Genomic DNA, 18,379 nt, shown 5'->3' with positions numbered 1-18,379 from the left:
CCTCCCCTACTTTCCAGCTGCACATCACCTCCTTTCCTCGCAACATCATCTCTCTGCTGGCTTCTTGCCTTGACGCCGCTTTGTGCACTTTACTTTCTGTCTTTCATCACGTCTCTTCCAGACCGACACGTCCACGAGGAAGGCTCGGCATACCAACGACACAAACTCGGATCATCGCAATCGCTCAGACACGTCAGTACTAGATCACGAACACTTCACTGTTCAGCGTCCGTAACATTCTTTGAACTTCGCACACGCAAACGCACGACACGTTAACACAATCCGCACTCCATCATGGACAACATGGAAAGGATCCAGGAGGAGAACCAGAAGATCAAGGTCATACACCTGCGTCAGGAATCCAGAATCAGTCAACTTGGTGGTGAGATCAACGCCATTACGATCCAGAACGATATCCTCCAAGACAACCTCACCGCTCTGAATGCCAACGTCGATCAGTGGGAGAAATACGCAGCCGAAGAGACAGCAAAGGTGAAGGAGCACAACGTGTATATCGACTACCAGGAGAAAGTCTTGGAAAGAAAAAAGACCAAGATCGGACAGCTCAGAGGCCGCCTGACGAGAAGCAAAGGTATAAACCAAGATCTCCAAGAGCGCAACGACTACCTCGAGGAACGTCTGGCGACCAAGAAGATCAAGTCGCAGGCTTTCAAGGCCGAGCAAAAGGAGCTCAAGCGAAGCAAGAAGGATCTAGAGCGATCCATTCGTTGTCTTGACGAACAGCTCGAAGAAGATCAAACCGAGATACTGGGTCTGCTCAAGAAGAATATCAAGTACAAGAAGCTCATCAAGTTGCATGAACAACAGCTGTTCGATGCCGGTCTGAGATGACGCGCCGGACACCAGTGCATCTTTTGCGAGCCGTATAGGTCGGTCTACAGCCTAACCAAAATGTCGAGAACATGGACTCGGAGCAGGAGCCTGTGGTGTCATTGGACAAGTTGACCGTGAGATCTTTCATGGAGGACCATTCCATGGACGCCGGAATTCGGTGCGTAGGTCTACTATCCCCTGCTATCTTTGCTGTACAGTTTTTCTAACATGATTTGCAGCTCTCGTATACTCTCCGCAAGGCACCAGGCAATCCGACGACTCGGACCCATCTTCTGAGAATGTCTCGGCAAGGTTAGGATAACCGAGAGTTCCAGGGTCTGCTTCTGGGTAAGCCAATCGTTCTCTCTGACTGACTTGGCTGCGAATCGAGACAGCCTTGCACTGAGTCATGAAGCAAGAGCATGGAAGCAAGAGATGAGAAAGATCGGAAGAAGCAAGAAAGAGATAGGGACTTCTAATCGTTACGTCAGTCTGCTATGTTCACCCGGGTAATCAAGAAGGAAGACAATCAAGAAGGAAGAAAACGAACAAGGGAATGCTCAAGAGAGAACGAAGGAAAGGGGGTATCTCGTTCTTTGCTCTACGCACCAAGTCTATAGCTTTGCCAAAAAATCACCAATTCTGCGTCACTCTTTTCTCTTTCCATCTACAAGACACGCTTGACAATCAGCTCTCCCTCGCTACCATCAGTCAAAGCAGTATAAGTCTTTGCTTCAATCCTCTTCAACCACTTATTACTCTCATATCTTCCTGTGAATATGCTCATTCTCAGCACAGGCTCTTCCTTGGCTTCAGTCTGGTCCAATGTCCACATCCAGCGACCGAAGCTCCAGTTGAGGATATATCTTCTTGGTGTTGTTGAGTCAGAGTTGTCATCTGCGGGTGTGCCATCGCTGTTGGCAGGTGTTTGTGTTGTGCGAAGAACGGCCTTGATGCGGTAGACTTCGTCCTTTGGCGCTGACTTGAGGAGAGTCGCGAGTTTGGTCGTGTCCAGAGATGCGGATGGGGAGGCAGAGGTGAAAGTGATGCTCAAAGCTTCCATCTCTTCGTTATGGTCGTGCTTGTGTCCATCTTCATGTTTGTGGTCATGGTCGTGATCATGTTGCTGCTGGCTTAACGCAACCCAATCTCTAGCCATCCTCTCGTCGATACCAAACAACAAGTCCTTACTAATCCAACCCTTGTCACTCTTGATATGCGGTGTATCCACATCCATATCTCCCAACTTGTCAAGCGTCTTATCAAACGCCATCTCGGATAGATTTTCCCATTTGTTCAACACGATGAGATCGGTTTGCTGCGCTTGCAGTTTTGCAGTGTACGAGGTACTGGCGTATCCATCCCAATTCTCCACATCGATGACCGAGACGACACCATCAAGTGCATATCTCCCTGTTTCTTGTGATAGTCTCTTCAACTCCACCATCAACTTAATCGGCTCCGCTGACCCAGACGTCTCGATAATGACTCTGTTCGGCGCATATGTTTCATCCAACTCTTTCAATGCATCTCCTATCTGTCCGACGTTTGTGCAGCAGATACATGCGCCTAGAAGTTCAGAGACGCCGGTCATTTCGGCGGCGGCTGCGAGTTGGGAGTCGACGTTTAAATCGCCGATTTCGTTTTTGATCAGGGCGAGTTTGTAAGATGGGTTTTGGGCGCGGAGTTGGGGCAGGAGGTTTAGGATCATGGTGGTTTTGCCGGAGCCGACGAAGCCGGTTATCACTGTGATTGGGATCTTTGGTGTGGCCATGGTTGAGGTTGTGGTGCTTGAGTGGTTCAGAGGTGGGCGTTTGTTTTATCGGATTGGAGATGGACCGTAGGCGTTGCAGTCTCAGGACGAGAAGAAGTCGAGAATGGTCAATCGGACAGATGTGTCGTGTATATTGCGACCTCTGAGAAATTAATACACTGTGGTTCTATCTCTCACCAAACTTGAAGATTGATGTTGAATGTTTTTGTGTTTGTCTTGTTTGTCAACTGCGTCATGGAACATCACATGTTAACATCGTCCTTTCTTTTACACTGCCAACTACCTAGAACTCCAGCAACAATCGACAGCAAGGCCTCATGCTTGTACTACAATGCTGATATCGCTCGTGTGAGAAAGACAGCTCCCAGTTGTGGTGGTATACAAACAGAAGTCGGTCTGATGTGACATGTGGCTGTGCCCGCTTTGACAGCTCTAGAACTGTCTGTCCAAGTTCGATGCCCAAAACCAAGGAAATAGACTTTCTGTGCTTTCCTTTGCTTCGGAGTGAGCTCCCCATGGTGATTAAGGGCTTTGCATAGCCTGTCGCAATGCACCATTCTTTTACCCCAAGTAAGCGTGATCATTGAAAGCACTCGATGCCGTGTCTCTCACTGGAGGGCGGCAGCATTGAGCCCAACTCTGCATTGTAACAAGCAGCGTCTCGGCGTCTAGGAGCTGCGCCAAGTTTATCAGGTGAAACGACACAGCACTGCCACAATCCCACGATCATAGCGGGGTCCCCGAGCTGGCTCATAGCTCCTCGATACGTCACTAAACACAAGCGCCATTGCTCCTTCCCTCGCCTCTTTATAAACCACACCGACCTTTCTTCAATCTCGTACCTGAAGATCTTACTTTCTAACATCAACCTCATCACTCCTACAAAACACTTTACACACCACCAAAACCACTTCACAATCATGGACTTTGTCAAGAAATTCGCCGGCGGTAACAGCGAGCAGTCTGCTCAGCAAGGTAGCGCCCAGCAAGTCCCCAACCAGCAGGGCCAGTCCAGCCAAGGTGGTGGCTTCCTCGGCGGCATCGGCAACAAGCTCAACTCTGCCGCTGGCGGTGGTGTCGAGAGCGAGAAGAACGAGGACTACCTTGACAAGGGTAAGCTCCAACAACCACACCTCACACGACATGTCTCCATACTAACCCTCAAAACACAGGTGTCGACTTCGTCCAAGAGAAATTCATGGGCCAGGGCCCCCAGAACAACGAATCCGCCATCGAGCAGGCCAAGGACGAGCAAATCTCCGACTTCATCCGCAAGCAGTGGAAGAGCACCACCGGCTCCGACATCCCCATCAAGGACAAGGAGACCAAGTTCTAGAAGAAGGGCGATCACCACGACAAGGATGACAAGAAGGATGCGGTCAACCCCAGAGGCATGTGCCGCACCATCCCATGATACCACCCCCAGATCACGATGAGATTATGACAAACAAACACAAGCATTCATTATGCTATGAAATGAAAAATAATTGCTCCTCATCTCCCTTTGACTGAACATCCTCGCAGTGACCTCCCGTGATACATGATACCTTTCAGAACACTAATGCCAACCCCCATCTCTGTACCTGCTCAAGTGACGATGAAGCCGTCATGGGCACGGTCATGATTGGACACTTCCAATGGAATGATGATCACCCCCTGTTATAGGTGGACTGTGCAGATATATGGAGAAAATCAAGACCAAGATCACCAATCTGCACTTTTCAACTGTCCAGAAGTTCATCACTGAATTGGAAATTGCATTGACCATTGAAGTCCTCGATTTGGTATCAGTTATCAATCTTTATGAAGAGCAACCCCTATTGTTCCCTTCCCTCCCAGACCGCAGCCACATCCGTTGAAGCAACTAACTTGGTGCAAGATTCTATTTGGATTTCAAAGTCGCCCAAAGAGAGCCTGCGTTATTTACAGCTCCTCACTCTCACCCTCATCTGAAGCCCAAGAGGGGTTCCAGCTCGACTGAGACCAGTCAGAGTCCTCACCGTCATCCTCATCCTCAACATCCATCTTTCCCACGGGCGGCAAGGCCTTCTCCAGAGCCTTGATGAGCTTTCTGGCCTTCTTGGCTGCCTTCTTTGCCTTCTTCAACTCCTTTGCAGCTTCCTCAGAGCCGATGCTATCATCAGAATCGTCGAAGGGCTCCACGAATCTCTTTGTTTCGGTCTCGCAATGATCGTCTCCGTGGGCAGCCTGGGTAATGTCGTGGGTGATTTCTCCCTTGATTTGTTTGCCAGGAACACGAGGAGGAACATGACGATCGTGGGCACTAGTCGACTTGGGAACCGAAATGGGAACGCTCTCCTCGGACTTGGGCCTCTCATGCATGAACTTTTGAGGAAGAGCAGAACCGCCAAACCAGAAGTGAGTGACGACAGGGGTGACGCGCTTGACGGGGTGACGCTGCTGGTAGATGACAACGTCTTTCGCATCCACGTCTCTGTACGAAAGGTAAGTCAGTAAGGTATATCAATGAGCTTAGCAGATCAACATGACTTACTCTAGGATGAACAGCTCTTCCAAGACTTTTGGAGCCAGCATCTTGACGGCCTGGTTAGAGAGACCGATGTTCAGAGCGCGCATCCATGCCTTCACAAGTCCAAGGTCGAGATCTTTGGCGGCAGGGAAGTGCTTCTCGGAATTGAGATGGGTGACGATGTTTAGGACAGTGACGGGTTTGGTCTCGGAGTTGGAGATTGATGGAACCATGATTTTGATCTGTGTTTGTTGATGAGGTTGCGTGGATTTGTGGCTGGGAGGAGAAGTAGATACAAGAGCTGTGGCGTGTTGGTGGTTCTCGCCTGAGTGAGAGGCACAGCTTCCAGCACTTTGATGTGTTTGGTCAGTTGAGCCAGAAGGAACGACTCAATACGGTAACATGTGATCGAGACAACAAGCGTTTGCCATGTCGTTTGCTCCTGCCTTCTATCCTAATGGTTTGGGGGAGACAATGCGCAGCTCCTTCTTCACTACCTACCAAAGAAGCACCTAAATTTGGTCAGAGTTCGCTTCTGAGAACTGTGAACCAGTGAAGGAAGAATCTGACTATATAGCATCACGAAATTGACCTCCTTCTACACCCCTCATCTAAATCCACACGGTAGTCTGGTCTGAGGGGGACCGCCGATCCTCTGTACAGGAAGTAAATTACCGCCATTTACGATGATTGTATACGCCGGGAGTAGTAGACAGCGGGTCTATTGCTTTTGCTCCATAAGGTTGCGGATTCGATCCTTTGCGTTGCCTCTTTCCTTTTTTTCCTTCTTTTGCTCGAATGAGGGAGATAGTCTGCACTCCCAGTAGTCGTAATAATGAAGTTCTATGCTTGCCATTAACTCATGTTGGACTGCAAAGTTCTACTCAGCCTTCTCATCAACAACTTCATTACCGCCCGGTTCCTCATTTGCTCCCTTGATACCTCCAACAGTCTTCTTCCCGCCAGCAGGCGCAGGGCGCACCATACACATGAACCTATGATCTTCTCCCTCAGCAGCCGGCGCATACTTAGCCACATCAAAATCCATATAATCTCTATCCTCAAATCCTTTCCTCTTGTACAGCGGCCTTCCCACCTCCGTGGCCTCAAGATACGCCTGCAAACCAATGCGATCCGCAATGTTCAACCCCTCATCCAGCAACAAACTCCCTACGCCCTTGCGCTGGTACGCAGGGTCGATAGCAAGTACCTTGAGATATAGATTTGCTTCCAATCCAATCCATCGGTCTCTAGCCGCTGTGAGTGCTTCCGCAAACCCGTCAAGAAGTGCGGCATTGGCGGAAGGTGCATGGCTGGAATCACCATCTGCACTTTCCTTCTCCTTATCCACATCTTCCTGCCTCCTCGCAAGTGGCTGAAGCTGCCAAAGCGCCAAACCGACAATCCTCTTTTCCTCCTCCCTCGCCTTTCCAGTCAATTCCACTTCTGTCTTCTTCTCCCAAGTTTCTGGAAACTCTAGATCAGAGGGTAGAGCAGGGACTTCGGAGTCATAAGCCACGAAGAGACGGGAGCCGGGTTGATCGGCGGACTGAGAGGTTTTGGATTGCATGGACGAGAGCGTGTCGGTGAACATGCGGATTGTATCCTCTGGTGTGGTACCGTTGGGATAGATGTGGGGGCGGAGACCTGCACTGAAAGCGGCGGCCATGATGCGTTCGCGTGCTGGGAGGTCCGAGGGACGCATGGGGCGGACGAGGATGGGCATCGTTACGGTTAGTCCTTTTGGTGTTCTAACTTGATGGATGGAGTTGTTACAGCTAAGATAATGGTTGATTGGACTCAAGAATCGGAGGGTCTGATTCTTGGTTGAGCGTTGAGGTCCTTGGTGATTGTTGTGTTTCCTTTGATGACACAAGTCAACGTATCAGTATCTCGGTGTTGTAAGATGAGTCAGTCCAGTATTTCAAATCAACGAATCACTTTGACGTCTTCCTCTAAGTTTTGAGTCATCCAGTATTCCATATTTGCAGATCAAAAAATAAGTGACAGGGTCACAGATCCGGAAACCAGGAGATGGCCGACAACCAGTAAAAGCACGAGTCCAGAGCCTTGATATATCTTTAGTTACAGTCAATTGGATCAACATGAGTATGAGTCACGGAAGAAGAGTAATGTCGTTGCCTTGAGATAGATGTAACACAAGGGTAGATAGCGGAATGAAGTTGCCTCGCAGTCACAAAGGATTTATACTTTACCCGGCTCTTCCCTCGCCTGGACATGCCGTATGTGGTCGCCCGCCATGTAGCATAGACACCTTCCTGTTTTGTGTACCTATCATAAAGTGCTGCAAGTTAGCTCTCCCATCAGTCAGTAGCAGGGTCACATTTCAAGCAAAAGATAAAACACGTTCATGATGGAGACATGAAATTCGTCATCGCTGGTTTAATTTCAACTGTATGATACAAAAACTGTTTATCAGAGCTCAATGGGTACGATGCCAAAGAAAAGAAGACGGAAACGTCGCGCCATGATATGAAGGGAAGAGGACGAGAAACAGACGTCCTCTTCAAGAAACGGAAAGGAAAGACCAGTTGTTTACACTTTAAAATGCCACCAAAAGGAAACCATCAGGAAAAAGAAAGAAACAAACTCCTCGCCAATAGAATGAAATATTCGTCAAGAACGACAAATGCCGCTTTTCAATGAAAATAGAAAGACCACAAAGCGCTCATGTGAATGCCTTATTTCCCATTCAAACAGGATATGAAGGCGAAGAAGATACTTCTCGGAAAAGACAATGCTCCGAGAATCAGAAGGAAATGGGGAAGCCGGTCCGGTGTGATTTATGGTGACAAAAGGTGAATAGAATTCGTATGTTGTGAAAGCGCTGATGATGCGAAAGGGAAAAATAGTGTAAAGGGGACGTTGTTTCAGTAGTATACGCGAGTGTCCTTCAAACAACGATGCGGCGCAACTCGTCCAATGTATCCAGGTTTAGGCTTGGTTGGTGTCTTGAGTGGCTGCTGGTCGTCAGAAAAATGTGGGTGGAAGCATTCAACATCATGCGTCGACCAAATGATGCGCCAGCCTCCAAGGTGTGCTTGCTGGTGCAACCATGAAGGAATCCAGATTGGTCTCGATCCACAAGAATCTACCTAAGATTCCTGGGAGAGGATGACAAAGTGCTGTTCCCAAATCCATCCAAGCGAGTTGGTCGGGTCATCTTGGTTCTTTGCAAGCCAAAGTTCACCCTTCTGTGCGACAACATCGAATACCTCACCCTCAACATAGGTCAAGTATGGATAACCAGCTTCACGTCTGGCTCGGTCGATATTGAATTCAAACAGACTGGCGGCCACGAACATAACAGGTGTGTCGATTGGCGCATACTGCGGTGACATTGGACCAGGGCTGACGGGAACATCAGACATGGGCATGGCCGAGTTGAACATGCCAGAGAAGCGCGGTTCTTGTGCTGTATTCTGCGAACTCACGGCAGAGCCGGGACGCACACTGGGACTGCGCTTTGCTGTATCCAAGCTGATACGCGAAGACATGCTCTTGAGATCCGCGGGACGCTGAGCGGTAGAAGGTCTGTTGGCTGAGAACGAAGCTTTGGGTACAACGCTGGGCATGCGAGATGGTGGAAGACTGCTATTCTGGTTCGCGCCCACACTAGGAGCACGGCCACGAGCAGACAATGATGAGCTTGACCGCATTCGGCCATAATAGCCAGGTTGACCAGAGTCAGGCAATGCTGGAGAAGCCATAGCTGAATTGAAGGACTTGTTGAAATCGCTAGGAGTAAACAGCGGTTGGTTTTCACTGCCGATAGACATGGTTCTGTGACCGTTGGGCAGAATTGAGGGACGTCTTGTGGAAGCTTGGGAGGAGATGGTCTCATCACCAACCAAAGTAGTCTGAGGTGAGAGGAAGTTGGCAGCATCAGCCAGTATTGATCCGTTACAGATGCCAAGCGACAGTGCCTGCGAATGTACGAACTCGTACTCATCAGCGAACGCAGGCTCAATCTCAGCATACTGTGCGTACGCGAAGTCGACAACTGGTGCAAGCTTCTCCTTCCACAACCACCACCATTGAGATTGAAGGTAGACGTGCGTATGCAAGCAACTTCTAACCAACTCCGACTGCAAAGCGTAGAGTCGAGGTAGATCAAGTTTGAGTTGTTCGTTGAGCGCTTCGTAGATTTCTGCGGCATCGACGGTTTTGGCATCAGGTTTCTGACCTTTTTGCTGCATCGCCTGAAGTCTGGCATAATCTGCGACACGCTTCTTGCGCTTAGCGATCAAGTGTTGAGGGCCGGCGTAGAGCTTGAGGCATTCAAGCATGGGGTTGATGACGTGTGTTTGAATACGATTCCTCTTCAAAAGGTGTTAGCGGGCATATTTAGCAAGGGAGTGGTTGATATACTTACGTGGTCTGGTAAAGCGACTGTACAAAGCTCGCTGATAGCAAGAATGAACTTGCGAAATTTGCTCTCTATCTCGGGGCAGTTGTTTGGCTCACACTCAATGTACTTTTGCAAAGCGTCTGCAAATCTCATAAAGTGAGCAATGGGCTTTTCGAGCTCTTCCAATGTATGCTGAATATCTCTCATACAGATCTGCAGCTTGAGGTAGTGCCCGTTAAGCGCTTGGACTGCTTGATCAAACTCGGGATCCTTGTGGGCCTCTTCTGCACCCACACGATCCTTGACAGTGTCCTTCTTTGCGAGGAAAACTGCGAGAGCACTGCGAGCGTTGGACTTGGCACGCTTTCGGTGCACTTCTTGCACGTACTCTGAACGCTTCTTGGAGTCGTTGATTCTCTTGCAGACAGCGAGAATGCCCTCAAGAGAGTGATTCAACGCCTTACGATCAGGGTGACTTTCAGGTGTGCGGCCGACCAAATCTCCGAGCAAGAGACCGTATTTAAGAATACGCTGCGTAGGCTTCACCAACAATGAATCCAGGTTCCAGGCACCAGTGATGTCGCTGGCCATACTTTGACACTCGGTAAGCCAGCATTGTACCGTAGAGTCTGTCTGAATTCTCTTGAGACAGTTGTTGGCGTTTTCATGGTTCTTCAGATAGACCTCGTAGACGTGCTCCATGCGACCCATGTGCTTGGCGAAGACTGCACCTATTGTCGTCAATCGATCCTTCTCATCATCGATGATCAAGCCCGACGAAGCGCCATCACTGTTCGAAGTCGAGAAGCTGCCCCTCTTAGGTTGCCAGCGCGAAGACTTGGGTGGAACATAGATGGGTGCAGCAGCCTTGCGCAACGCATCGTAAAACTCAAGCGAGAATTTCTCAACTTGATCGACATTGCCAAACAGCGTCTTTCTATCCTCCACAGAGATGATGTCGCCAACAGTCGCCTTATAGATATCTTCAATGATCTTCATGTCTTGATGATGAGAGTACTCGGTATCTATGACTTCTTGAACGATATGTCTACGCTTGGTAAGACGTTCTGTCTCGGGGTTTGGAGTAGGAGGCATGGTTGAAGGTGGAGGTCCAAAATCGACAGATGGTCTGACAGAAGATGATTGGAATGAAGACATTGATTGCGAAGGAGGCAGAGGCACCATCTCAGGCTTCATCGACTCCATTGAAGGGCGTGCGGGCGTCGAAAAGTTCCTGTGGCGTTCGACTAATGTGCTCGAGCGAGTTGACACTGGACTAGCTGGATGACTGGCAAAGGTGGGACCGGGAGAAGCGTCCGTGAGAACAACCTCGAAGGGTAACTCTGATCTGGTTGCAGGCGGCGGAGGGGGAGGCGCATGCTGTGGAAATGGTGGCTGTGGGTGAAGCTTTGCAGTGTCATCAGAAGAGTTGGACATGGTGAGCCCTAGCCCGGTTCCCATAGGAATCTCTGGTAGTCTAAGTCTGTCTGAAGATCTGCTGTTGCGAGATGAGGGCAAAGCCTGGCTAAACGATCGTACTGATAGCTGACCCGTGCTTGACCGAGGCGAGTAACCAAAGTCTTTCGGGGGAGGCGGAGGTCGGTAGTCGTCATCCTCATCGACTGCTCCAGATGTAGTATCCGGTAGAGCTGGTGTAGTGATGCCGGAATATTCTGAAGCAGGTGTGCCAAGATCATACTGAGACGCAGGTGTATTGACCATGATGCTGGAAGGGGAGAAAGCTTGCAGGTAGGAATCGTCGTTGAGAGCGTCCTGAGAAGCTCTGGGCAAGCTTGCGGCAGAGCGTCTGTACGTGGTGCTGTATACAATCGCGGTGCCTCTGATTTCTTCCTCTGGCGTTTCCATGTTCATGCGATCAGATGGGTTGTACGAAGTGGGGGACAGATAATCAGTCGTTGATTTTCTTGGCTGAGGTGAGCCGGCCTGTTCGCGCAATATGCTGTCAAGGAGAAATGCGACCGAGTCTGCATCGTTGGCTTCGGCTCTGGAAAGACTGGGAGACAATGGCACGACATGCTGCTGGAAGTCGTGAAGCATCTGGGGCGAGACTGAGCCGACCTCTTGATACTGGTTGGTGATGCGATTCACAGCCTCGCGAGCCTGGCCATCCTCGTTCCAGTCAGGCATGATGGCCAATGCTGAAGCTCGACCTGCACGCTTCGACTGGCGAGGAGTTTTGTCTTCGTCCGGAACATGGTTGCTTGTTGCCACGGACCTGACAAAGTCCGACTTTTTCGGTGTTTCGGGATCCATTTCTTCTAGGTGTGGCACATGAGGGAGTTGACCAATCCAGGGAGAGGAGAGGCCAACTTGGGCAGCATCGCTGGCAAAGCTGTCTTCGTCCGAGTCAGGAATGCGGTAAGGCGCCGTCTCATGCTGGCTGGGTGGCGACGAGGAAGCTTCTGGCTGTCCAGAGGCATGGTAAGGTGCCGGAGAAGAAGGTAAATCTGAAGACCAGTCCTCCTGTTTCTGGTCGGGCTCAGCTTCGTCCTGGAGCATGATATGGATCGATTGGCGGTCCCCGTTTTCCGAGGGAGCGAATGAAGAGCCTTCTTCAAAGTCCGTATGTGAAGCGCTTGACACACTTCTTTCACGCATCTTCATGACCTGACTGAGAAGTGTCCCAGGTGCCATCTCTTCTGCTGCCTCTTCGCCAGCCGACAATTCATCACAGCTGTTCACCGCGACCTCTTCCTCATCCTCGTAGATGGCCTCCTGGGCGCCTTCGTTTGGCGGGCTTGAGTCCAATCCAGGATATGCTGAACGTTCAGGGGTGCTGATTTGTTTACCTCGAACCGGTGAATCATCGTAGTCGATGAAAGCGCCAGGGATGTTTCGCGGAGTAATGGGAGAAAGCGGGCCTGAAGCCTCCAGGAAGTCGGTGTTGGTGTGGTCGGCGTCCGTCTGTTCGGTATCGGTATATTCGGCATCTGTGTGCTCAAACGACGAGTCCATGTCGTGCTCTTCGCCATTCTGGTCTCCTCGGTCGTCGCTCGCTGTGTCGTTGACATTGCTGCCTCGTCTGGAGTCGCTTCCACTCAAACTGTTTCGACCCACTGCGTCTACAGAGTTGTCGCTAAAGGCACGCTGGATCTTCTCCTTTCGCGCGGCAAGGTTGATGTTGTCCAGCTCGGGGATCTTCTTCTTGCGGAATCTGTTCGGGTCGTTCTTCTGCGTAGCGAGTGAAGATTCGAAACGCTGGCCAGATCGAGCACGTGTGGCGGCTGTCGAGGCGGCAGAAACAGGAGGCCTAGGTCGTGAACTTCTTAGCGGGGGAGACTTTAGGGGAGGGGGTGCATGAATGAAGGCTTTCAGACTATGGCCTGGAGGGGCGTGTCGCTGATGTGACATGAAATCGTACCGTGTGTTGCCAAGAGTGGGTAGACCCAGAGGACTTGAGCCGAAAGAAGGGGCGCGTTGAGACGAAGTTTGACGAGAACGGGGCGATGTAGGAGCGGGAAAGTGATTGATCGACTGGCCCATCTGCGAGATGTGGCGCGAGGTTTTTGGAGAGAGTGGCTCGACGCTGACGGCACGTCTGGAACTGCTGACAGGAATCCGCGAAGGGCTGACCAAAGATGCCGAGGAATTACGAGGGAGCGAGGTGTAAGAGACGGGATTGATGCTCAGAGCAGCATTGGCTTCGGGGCCGACAAAGTCACTGCGCACGCGTCTATGACTTGTGCTAGGACGAGAGCGATTCGAATGGAGCGGCATAGGCAAGTCATATTCGGCATTGGAGCGCGATCGCTTGTGGAGGTTTGGAGAGTGTGCCGAAGAGGAGCTCAGGCTGCCGTCGGAACCTCGACGAGGCGCCAAAGAGAAGAAGCTGTCGTGGGCTGGGTCGTGGGGCACATGGTTTCGAGGACGGAGTGGATCGGCGGACAGCGAGGCTGGTGCGCGGATTTTGCTACGGCGTGTAGGACTTTTGAGCGGGGAGATGGTGTCTTGGGGCGTGGTAGAGCGGGCGTGAGGTGAGGAGGAAGTACGGATCCTGGTGGGCGAGCGTGGAGGACGCTGGAGACGAGATCGTGGAGCGACTCTCGGCGGATGGCTGTCTTTGGAGGATTGCTGATTGAAGCGATTGACCAAGTCTTTGATAGATCGTTGGGATGTGGCAGTCGAGAGCGAACGCGGTGTATCTAGGCGACTTGAAGTCGTCGCAGCTGCGACGGGGTTGGATGCCGAACGTGTAGTGTCGGACGACGGCGGCTCCATGATGTCGTAGTTCGGCGTGGTTGGCCAGGACGGTAGCGGAAACGAAGACGGAGCAGTTGCTATAGCGGCGCCGGGTGCATTGCTTTCTGCTCAGCGGATGCTCATGGCAAGATCGCAGCACAAGAAGCGTGTGCAGACGTGTGCGTGGTCGGATGGAGGTGCTAATAAGAGGGCTGTTTGCTCTGGCGTTGCGTTTGTAAAGCCTTCACTGCTGCAACGTCTGGAGCGATGATGTAGTTTACCGCGTGAGCCGCGTGTTCGCGTTTGCTGAACTGATCTGTAGAAATAGTTCGGATGTTTCTTGCCCAAGTCGTTCGTGGTTGTTGTCGTCGGCGGATTGTACGAGCAGGTCGGGGGTTGCACGACGGTCGAAGTCACTTGTCCGGCGGTCGACGAATTGCAGAAGGAAAGACGGCTGCTCTTGCCAGCGCACTTGCCTTGACTCTCACTACAAACGGCTGCTTGGCCGCTCTAAAAGAAGCCTGGAATCTGCCGCCATACGAATCGCCCTCCGCCCGCGCGCCCCATGCTGTCATCTATCAAGATGCAATCAATTTTGTATTTCTGCCACCACCTAACATCGACACCGAGACATCTCAGGCACCGATTCCTGCAATCAACTCTGCATACTGCTGTTCATCTCACTCAAGCATTCCTCATCCCTCTCAAGCCTCCAACATCCACCCCGTCTGTTACAACGTCTGTGTTTCACTTCCTCTGCCCAACTCTATCCCGTTTGCTCCTTCCCCGTCTCGAGTAACCCTGGACCCCTAGGGCTTGTGACACTCAAACGACCAATCGCCTGTGCTTTGCTTGCTTTCTGGCTTCGTTTCTTGTTTTGATACATCTTGTGTTGCAAACACTTGTCTCTTTGTGCCCTGGTGGCTGCGACGAAACATTGTTTGCTGCAAGCTGGACGACTCCATGTCAATTGCCATGACTCGAAGTTAAAGCATTTAACGTTTCTATAGTGTCTGCGGCAAGCCACTAGTGACCGTGCTCGAACCTCTTGCTTGACACAAGGGAACCCTCGCCTCGGTCCGTCGGGCTTTTATTTGTCCCCAGGCTCATCTTGCTCATCTTGCACCACCACGCTTCATAACGAGACTCGCATGCTTGACCCTTTTGTCTGCGACCACATCACAGGGAAATGACTGCAGTATTTATAGTATCATATTCAAGGCTGGTTTTGTGAGTGTGTCGTTCAGAGGTGAGATAATTCTACTTGGAAGCAGTCTAGAAACGCTACTACCTTCGCCATGAGGCCTCCTGCATGCATGCATCATTTACTTCTTGCATCTATCATTTCTCTCCTGCATTGCCAGCCTCTCCCTCCTCCATCGTCTTCAACTCGTTCTCAATCTTCCTGTGCGCAAATGTGAAGCTCGGGTACAGGAATGGACGAAGATCGAAGCGGTTGTCATCAGGTGCATACTGCTCGGCGTAGTATGCTGGTGTGATTGTGGTCATCTTGTGTCTGTTGATAGCGTAGAACCACATGAAGCGTCTGACCTTTGTATACACTTCTCCAGGGGTGTATTGGTCTCTCCAGTCAACGCAGAGCTTCTCCCACATCGAGTAGAGTCCGAACTTGCGGACCTTTCTGAGGTAACCATAGACAGACAGTTCCTTGTATGTCATGCCCATGTCGACTTCATCCGACTGCACGTAGTCGTCTGTGATGGGTTCTAGCTCAGCTGTAGGGGTCGCGTCGATGAACTCCTGCAGGATTGGCAGCTCGAAGGCATGTTCCGCCCAGGCGATGAAGCTGATTAGATCCGTCTTGCTGATTCCGCCTATGGGGTTGATATCTGCACTACTGCAGTCGTATTTGGTCAGATATCCACGCAATGCTTCGTCGACGTTGGCTGATCCCAGAACCAGAAGACCACCGCGGCCCTTGGAAGTAGGCAGAAGTTGTGCGAAAGCATAGGACAAGATCATTCTTGAGCGGCTCTGGAAGTTCTGTAGCGCAATGTTCTCTCCTGGCTCTCCTCCATGTACCTTGAATCTGGGCGTGAAGTCGAGAGTGTTGGAGACAAGGTTTTTCACGGCGTTGAAGACTTCGTCAATGTTGCAGTCGATGTGTTGGGCACCGATTGCATTGGCAAGTTGTTCGGCGCGGCCACGGGTTTCCTTGCTGGATTGCTCTTTCATACCCATGAAAGCGGTGTTAAACACTCTGCCGCAGAAGTCTTGGGCGGACATTTTGGAGACATCGTCGCCAGAACAGAGGCGCGTGGCGTCTTTGATGACCTGTTCGTCGCCTTCCTTGATGGCTGCGATGACCAGTCTGCACATCGAAAAGACGATGGTGGCGGTTGCGCACGAATCAATACCACCACTGAGGGGTACGAAGTAGCCAGCAGCTGTAGATCTGCGCAGGTAATCCCAGAGCCAACAAGCAGGGCCTAGAGCAATCTCCTCTTCAGGTTTGTGGTAGCGAGGTTTGATTGCCTCTGCAATTCGGAGTTTGGGGTTCGAGCGAGTCTTGACAGTCATGGCGAAATCGATCTTGACTCTCGTAAAGTCGTGGGCCTTCATGGCTTGCATTCCTCTGCTGCGCGATTGACGAGCAGACCAGATGTCATCGAGGTCGACAGTCGATGTGATGACTTCGACGTCGCGCAGAGAGAATTGACTGCCTTGGGCGACCATCTGGCCATTGATAGCGATAAGAGAGCAACCATCGTAGTAGAGACGATCACCGTCGCAGCCTTTCTGGTTGGAGTACATGTAGACACCACCTGACTTGGAAGCATTGGTGATCAGGTTGATGCGCGTGTCAAGCTTGCGCAACTCATGGTGAGAGCCACTTGAGTTGAGGATGATTTCCGCACCGTTGAGTGAGTACTGGATATGAGGAGAATCGGGTGTCCACAGTTCCTCGCAGAGTTCGGAAGCAAAGGTAGCATCTAAGGTCTGGAAGATAATGTCTCCGATGGGCACTTCGGTCTGGCCAGTGAGTTCTTGGATCTCGTGGGGGAGGGTGTATGAATCAACACGGTATCTAGTCCATGGAGTGAAGTAACGCATCTCTCGGTAGTTGCCATCGTTGCAGAGGTCGATCTTGGGTCTGATGGCGAGGATCTTTCCATTTAGAGCAAGCACTCTGCCATTGTGAGGAACATCGTTGTGACGGATGGGGAGGCCGAGATCAATGATAATGTCTTGTGCGTCAGGAGAGCTGATGATCTCTGCGAGAACTTCCCATGAGTGGGTGAATGTATCAAGCTCCTGGAAGTGATCGAGCAAACCGTATCCTGGGATGCAAAGCTCCGGCGTGAGTATCAGTTTGGATCCGGCAGCTTTGGCCTGGCGGATAGCTTCGAGAATGCGATCTCGATTGCCATCAAAGTCAAGTGCCCACTGATCAAGTTGACAGGTTGATATGGTGGCTAGACGGCCCATGTTGAAGATTTTGTGTTGTGACGACACGAAGGACGGGAGTTGCTGAATTGGAGATTGAATTATCAGCGCTTTGGTGTTGTGACTCTTGAGGCTGTGATTGAAAGCCGCACATGCACCATGTTTGGAGCGCAAATTTCACGTCATGGCTTCATAAAACACCAATCACTTCACAGCAGGCTCAGACTAAGGGAACGTCCTCGTTGTCGGTTGATAAGAATTTGTATTGAAAGCTCTACAACTACATGACAAGAGCGTTCTACAATTGTCGATATATGCTCCTCTTGCTCTTTACGAGACGAGTGTCACTTGAGAAGGTCGTCCCTGCCGGATGTATGCGCATGGTGCTCCGGCTTGGCCCCCAGAACCTCCGACAGATGAATGCAGATCTCGATGCCAAAAGAGGTATCACCGTGTATCCTCCACGGAGCAACATCCTAATCTTATGCCAAGAGCCTCGCGGCAAGACGTCTACCGGTGGCAAGATGGTTGGTATTTGCGGCAAGAATTGCAGCTTCGTAAACGTCCTCGCTTCCTCGGCCGTCGTCGCGTCAAGGCTGGGAGTTTAAAGCGGCTAGAGTGGTCGGCGCAAGTGTTGCTTGCATACTTCAAACCTTGCCTATGCACCAAGTAAACTGAGCCGTTTCAGCCTACAGTTTTCGACAGCGATGTGGAAGTTGGCTTGGAGCATTGCATAAAAGTGACACCTGTACGACACTGTCCGCGATCGAGCTTTGGGTTGTGTACATCTCGTCAAAGGTCGCGCAACAGAAGAATCGAATGAGTCGAATCGATCAAAAAAGTAGAGCTCAGAGCCATGAGCCGCAGAGACCAGCAACTGCCCCGCGTGTGTAAAGTTGGACAGCTAGCTCTGCGCGATAAAGGCCGCCAAGTCCAAGACCGAGATGCGGATCCATTGGCAAAGAAACAGGATAGAGTTCATGCAAAGATAGAGATGGCCGGGAGTGTCACATCTTTGAAATTGGGAGACACATGTCCTTGACATCTTGCAGAACTGGGTTATTGCGAGACAGAGAAAAGGAGAGGCCGGTAGCAGCAAACAATTTCATGGGCACGATTAGAGGCAGAAAGACAGGTACGGATAGATGAGAGCGGAGATGAGAATAGATGAATTTTGGGTTAGCGTGATGGTTGGTTGCCACGGTCCGGCGGCGCGGCATCCACGCTGTTTCCTGCCCTCAGCACGTATTTATGCCTGTTGTCCCCATCGACCGTTCTCCTTCTCCCTCCGTCCAAAATA

The 18,379-nt window shown here is 51.0% G+C and overlaps 10 protein-coding genes across 10 annotated transcripts; 5 read left to right on the top strand and 5 right to left on the bottom strand.

The window, feature by feature from the left end:
- Positions 1–294: 294 nt before the first annotated feature.
- M438DRAFT_334757 (uncharacterized protein) lies at positions 295–852 on the top strand (the record flags this gene model as incomplete). The annotated part of the gene is made up of 1 exon (XM_029903749.1): positions 295–852. One exon carries the CDS (start codon positions 295–297, stop codon positions 850–852), a length of 558 nt encoding a protein of 185 aa, XP_029761095.1.
- A 649-nt stretch (positions 853–1,501) lies between these two features.
- On the bottom strand, positions 1,502–2,608 carry M438DRAFT_272324 (cobW-domain-containing protein; the record flags this gene model as incomplete). Its single annotated transcript, XM_029900556.1, has 1 exon — positions 1,502–2,608. The coding sequence occupies one exon, from the start codon at positions 2,606–2,608 to the stop codon at positions 1,502–1,504; it is 1,107 nt and encodes a 368-aa protein (XP_029761094.1).
- Positions 2,609–2,704: 96 nt separating this feature from the next.
- Positions 2,705–3,101, top strand: M438DRAFT_203544 (uncharacterized protein). Its single transcript, XM_029899352.1, has one exon. The coding sequence runs from the start codon at positions 2,801–2,803 to the stop codon at positions 3,011–3,013; it is 213 nt and encodes a 70-aa protein (XP_029761093.1). The 5' UTR covers positions 2,705–2,800; the 3' UTR covers positions 3,014–3,101.
- Positions 3,102–3,528: 427 nt separating this feature from the next.
- On the top strand, positions 3,529–3,944 carry M438DRAFT_374166 (uncharacterized protein; the record flags this gene model as incomplete). Its single annotated transcript, XM_029908482.1, has 2 exons — positions 3,529–3,721; positions 3,781–3,944. 2 exons carry the CDS (start codon positions 3,529–3,531, stop codon positions 3,942–3,944), a joined length of 357 nt encoding a protein of 118 aa, XP_029761092.1.
- A 587-nt stretch (positions 3,945–4,531) lies between these two features.
- Positions 4,532–5,489, bottom strand: M438DRAFT_405242 (uncharacterized protein; the record flags this gene model as incomplete). Its single annotated transcript, XM_029909774.1, has 2 exons — positions 5,124–5,489; positions 4,532–5,063 (listed from the first exon to the last, which is right to left on the bottom strand). The coding sequence occupies exons 1-2, from the start codon at positions 5,330–5,332 to the stop codon at positions 4,532–4,534; spliced, it is 741 nt and encodes a 246-aa protein (XP_029761091.1). The 5' UTR covers positions 5,333–5,489.
- Positions 5,490–5,814: 325 nt separating this feature from the next.
- On the bottom strand, positions 5,815–7,163 carry M438DRAFT_345122 (acyl-CoA N-acyltransferase). Its single transcript, XM_029905376.1, has one exon. The coding sequence runs from the start codon at positions 6,823–6,825 to the stop codon at positions 5,980–5,982; it is 846 nt and encodes a 281-aa protein (XP_029761090.1). The 5' UTR covers positions 6,826–7,163; the 3' UTR covers positions 5,815–5,979.
- Positions 7,164–8,197: 1,034 nt separating this feature from the next.
- On the bottom strand, positions 8,198–13,857 carry M438DRAFT_203466 (uncharacterized protein). The gene is made up of 2 exons (XM_029899351.1): positions 9,496–13,857; positions 8,198–9,442 (listed from the first exon to the last, which is right to left on the bottom strand). Exons 1-2 carry the CDS (start codon positions 13,708–13,710, stop codon positions 8,216–8,218), a joined length of 5,442 nt encoding a protein of 1,813 aa, XP_029761089.1. The 5' UTR covers positions 13,711–13,857; the 3' UTR covers positions 8,198–8,215.
- Positions 13,858–14,597, top strand: M438DRAFT_203460 (uncharacterized protein). Its single transcript, XM_029899350.1, has one exon. The coding sequence runs from the start codon at positions 14,005–14,007 to the stop codon at positions 14,482–14,484; it is 480 nt and encodes a 159-aa protein (XP_029761088.1). The 5' UTR covers positions 13,858–14,004; the 3' UTR covers positions 14,485–14,597.
- A 291-nt stretch (positions 14,598–14,888) lies between these two features.
- M438DRAFT_345120 (glutamine-dependent NAD(+) synthetase) lies at positions 14,889–17,266 on the bottom strand. The gene has a single exon (XM_029905375.1). It carries the CDS (start codon positions 17,119–17,121, stop codon positions 15,013–15,015), a length of 2,109 nt encoding a protein of 702 aa, XP_029761087.1. The 5' UTR covers positions 17,122–17,266; the 3' UTR covers positions 14,889–15,012.
- Positions 17,267–17,324: 58 nt separating this feature from the next.
- M438DRAFT_345119 (uncharacterized protein) lies at positions 17,325–18,154 on the top strand. Its single transcript, XM_029905374.1, has one exon. It carries the CDS (start codon positions 17,364–17,366, stop codon positions 17,685–17,687), a length of 324 nt encoding a protein of 107 aa, XP_029761086.1. The 5' UTR covers positions 17,325–17,363; the 3' UTR covers positions 17,688–18,154.
- Positions 18,155–18,379: the final 225 nt, after the last annotated feature.

The sequence above is a fragment of the Aureobasidium pullulans genome (genome assembly GCF_000721785.1).
Source record: "Aureobasidium pullulans EXF-150 unplaced genomic scaffold scaffold_8, whole genome shotgun sequence".
In the NCBI taxonomy this organism is placed as follows: domain Eukaryota; kingdom Fungi; phylum Ascomycota; class Dothideomycetes; order Dothideales; family Saccotheciaceae; genus Aureobasidium; species Aureobasidium pullulans.
The sequence above is the reverse complement of the archived record's forward strand: the minus strand, read 5'-3'. Positions and strand labels throughout refer to the sequence as shown.

What these genes read in the sequence shown, in the direction of transcription:
- M438DRAFT_203544 (XM_029899352.1), top strand. Translation starts at nt 2,801, where the DNA reads ATGTTGAATGTTTTTGTGTTTGTCTTGTTTGTCAACTGCGTCATGGAA.
- M438DRAFT_345122 (XM_029905376.1), bottom strand. Translation starts at nt 6,825, where the DNA reads ATGCCCATCCTCGTCCGCCCCATGCGTCCCTCGGACCTCCCAGCACGC.
- M438DRAFT_203466 (XM_029899351.1), bottom strand. Translation starts at nt 13,710, where the DNA reads ATGGAGCCGCCGTCGTCCGACACTACACGTTCGGCATCCAACCCCGTC. An exon ending in CAGTCGCTTTACCAGACCAC is followed by an intron (nt 9,443 to 9,495) that starts GTAAGTATATCA and finishes CACCTTTTGAAG; the next exon opens with AGGAATCGTATTCAAACACA.
- M438DRAFT_203460 (XM_029899350.1), top strand. Translation starts at nt 14,005, where the DNA reads ATGTTTCTTGCCCAAGTCGTTCGTGGTTGTTGTCGTCGGCGGATTGTA.
- M438DRAFT_345120 (XM_029905375.1), bottom strand. Translation starts at nt 17,121, where the DNA reads ATGGGCCGTCTAGCCACCATATCAACCTGTCAACTTGATCAGTGGGCA.
- M438DRAFT_345119 (XM_029905374.1), top strand. Translation starts at nt 17,364, where the DNA reads ATGACAAGAGCGTTCTACAATTGTCGATATATGCTCCTCTTGCTCTTT.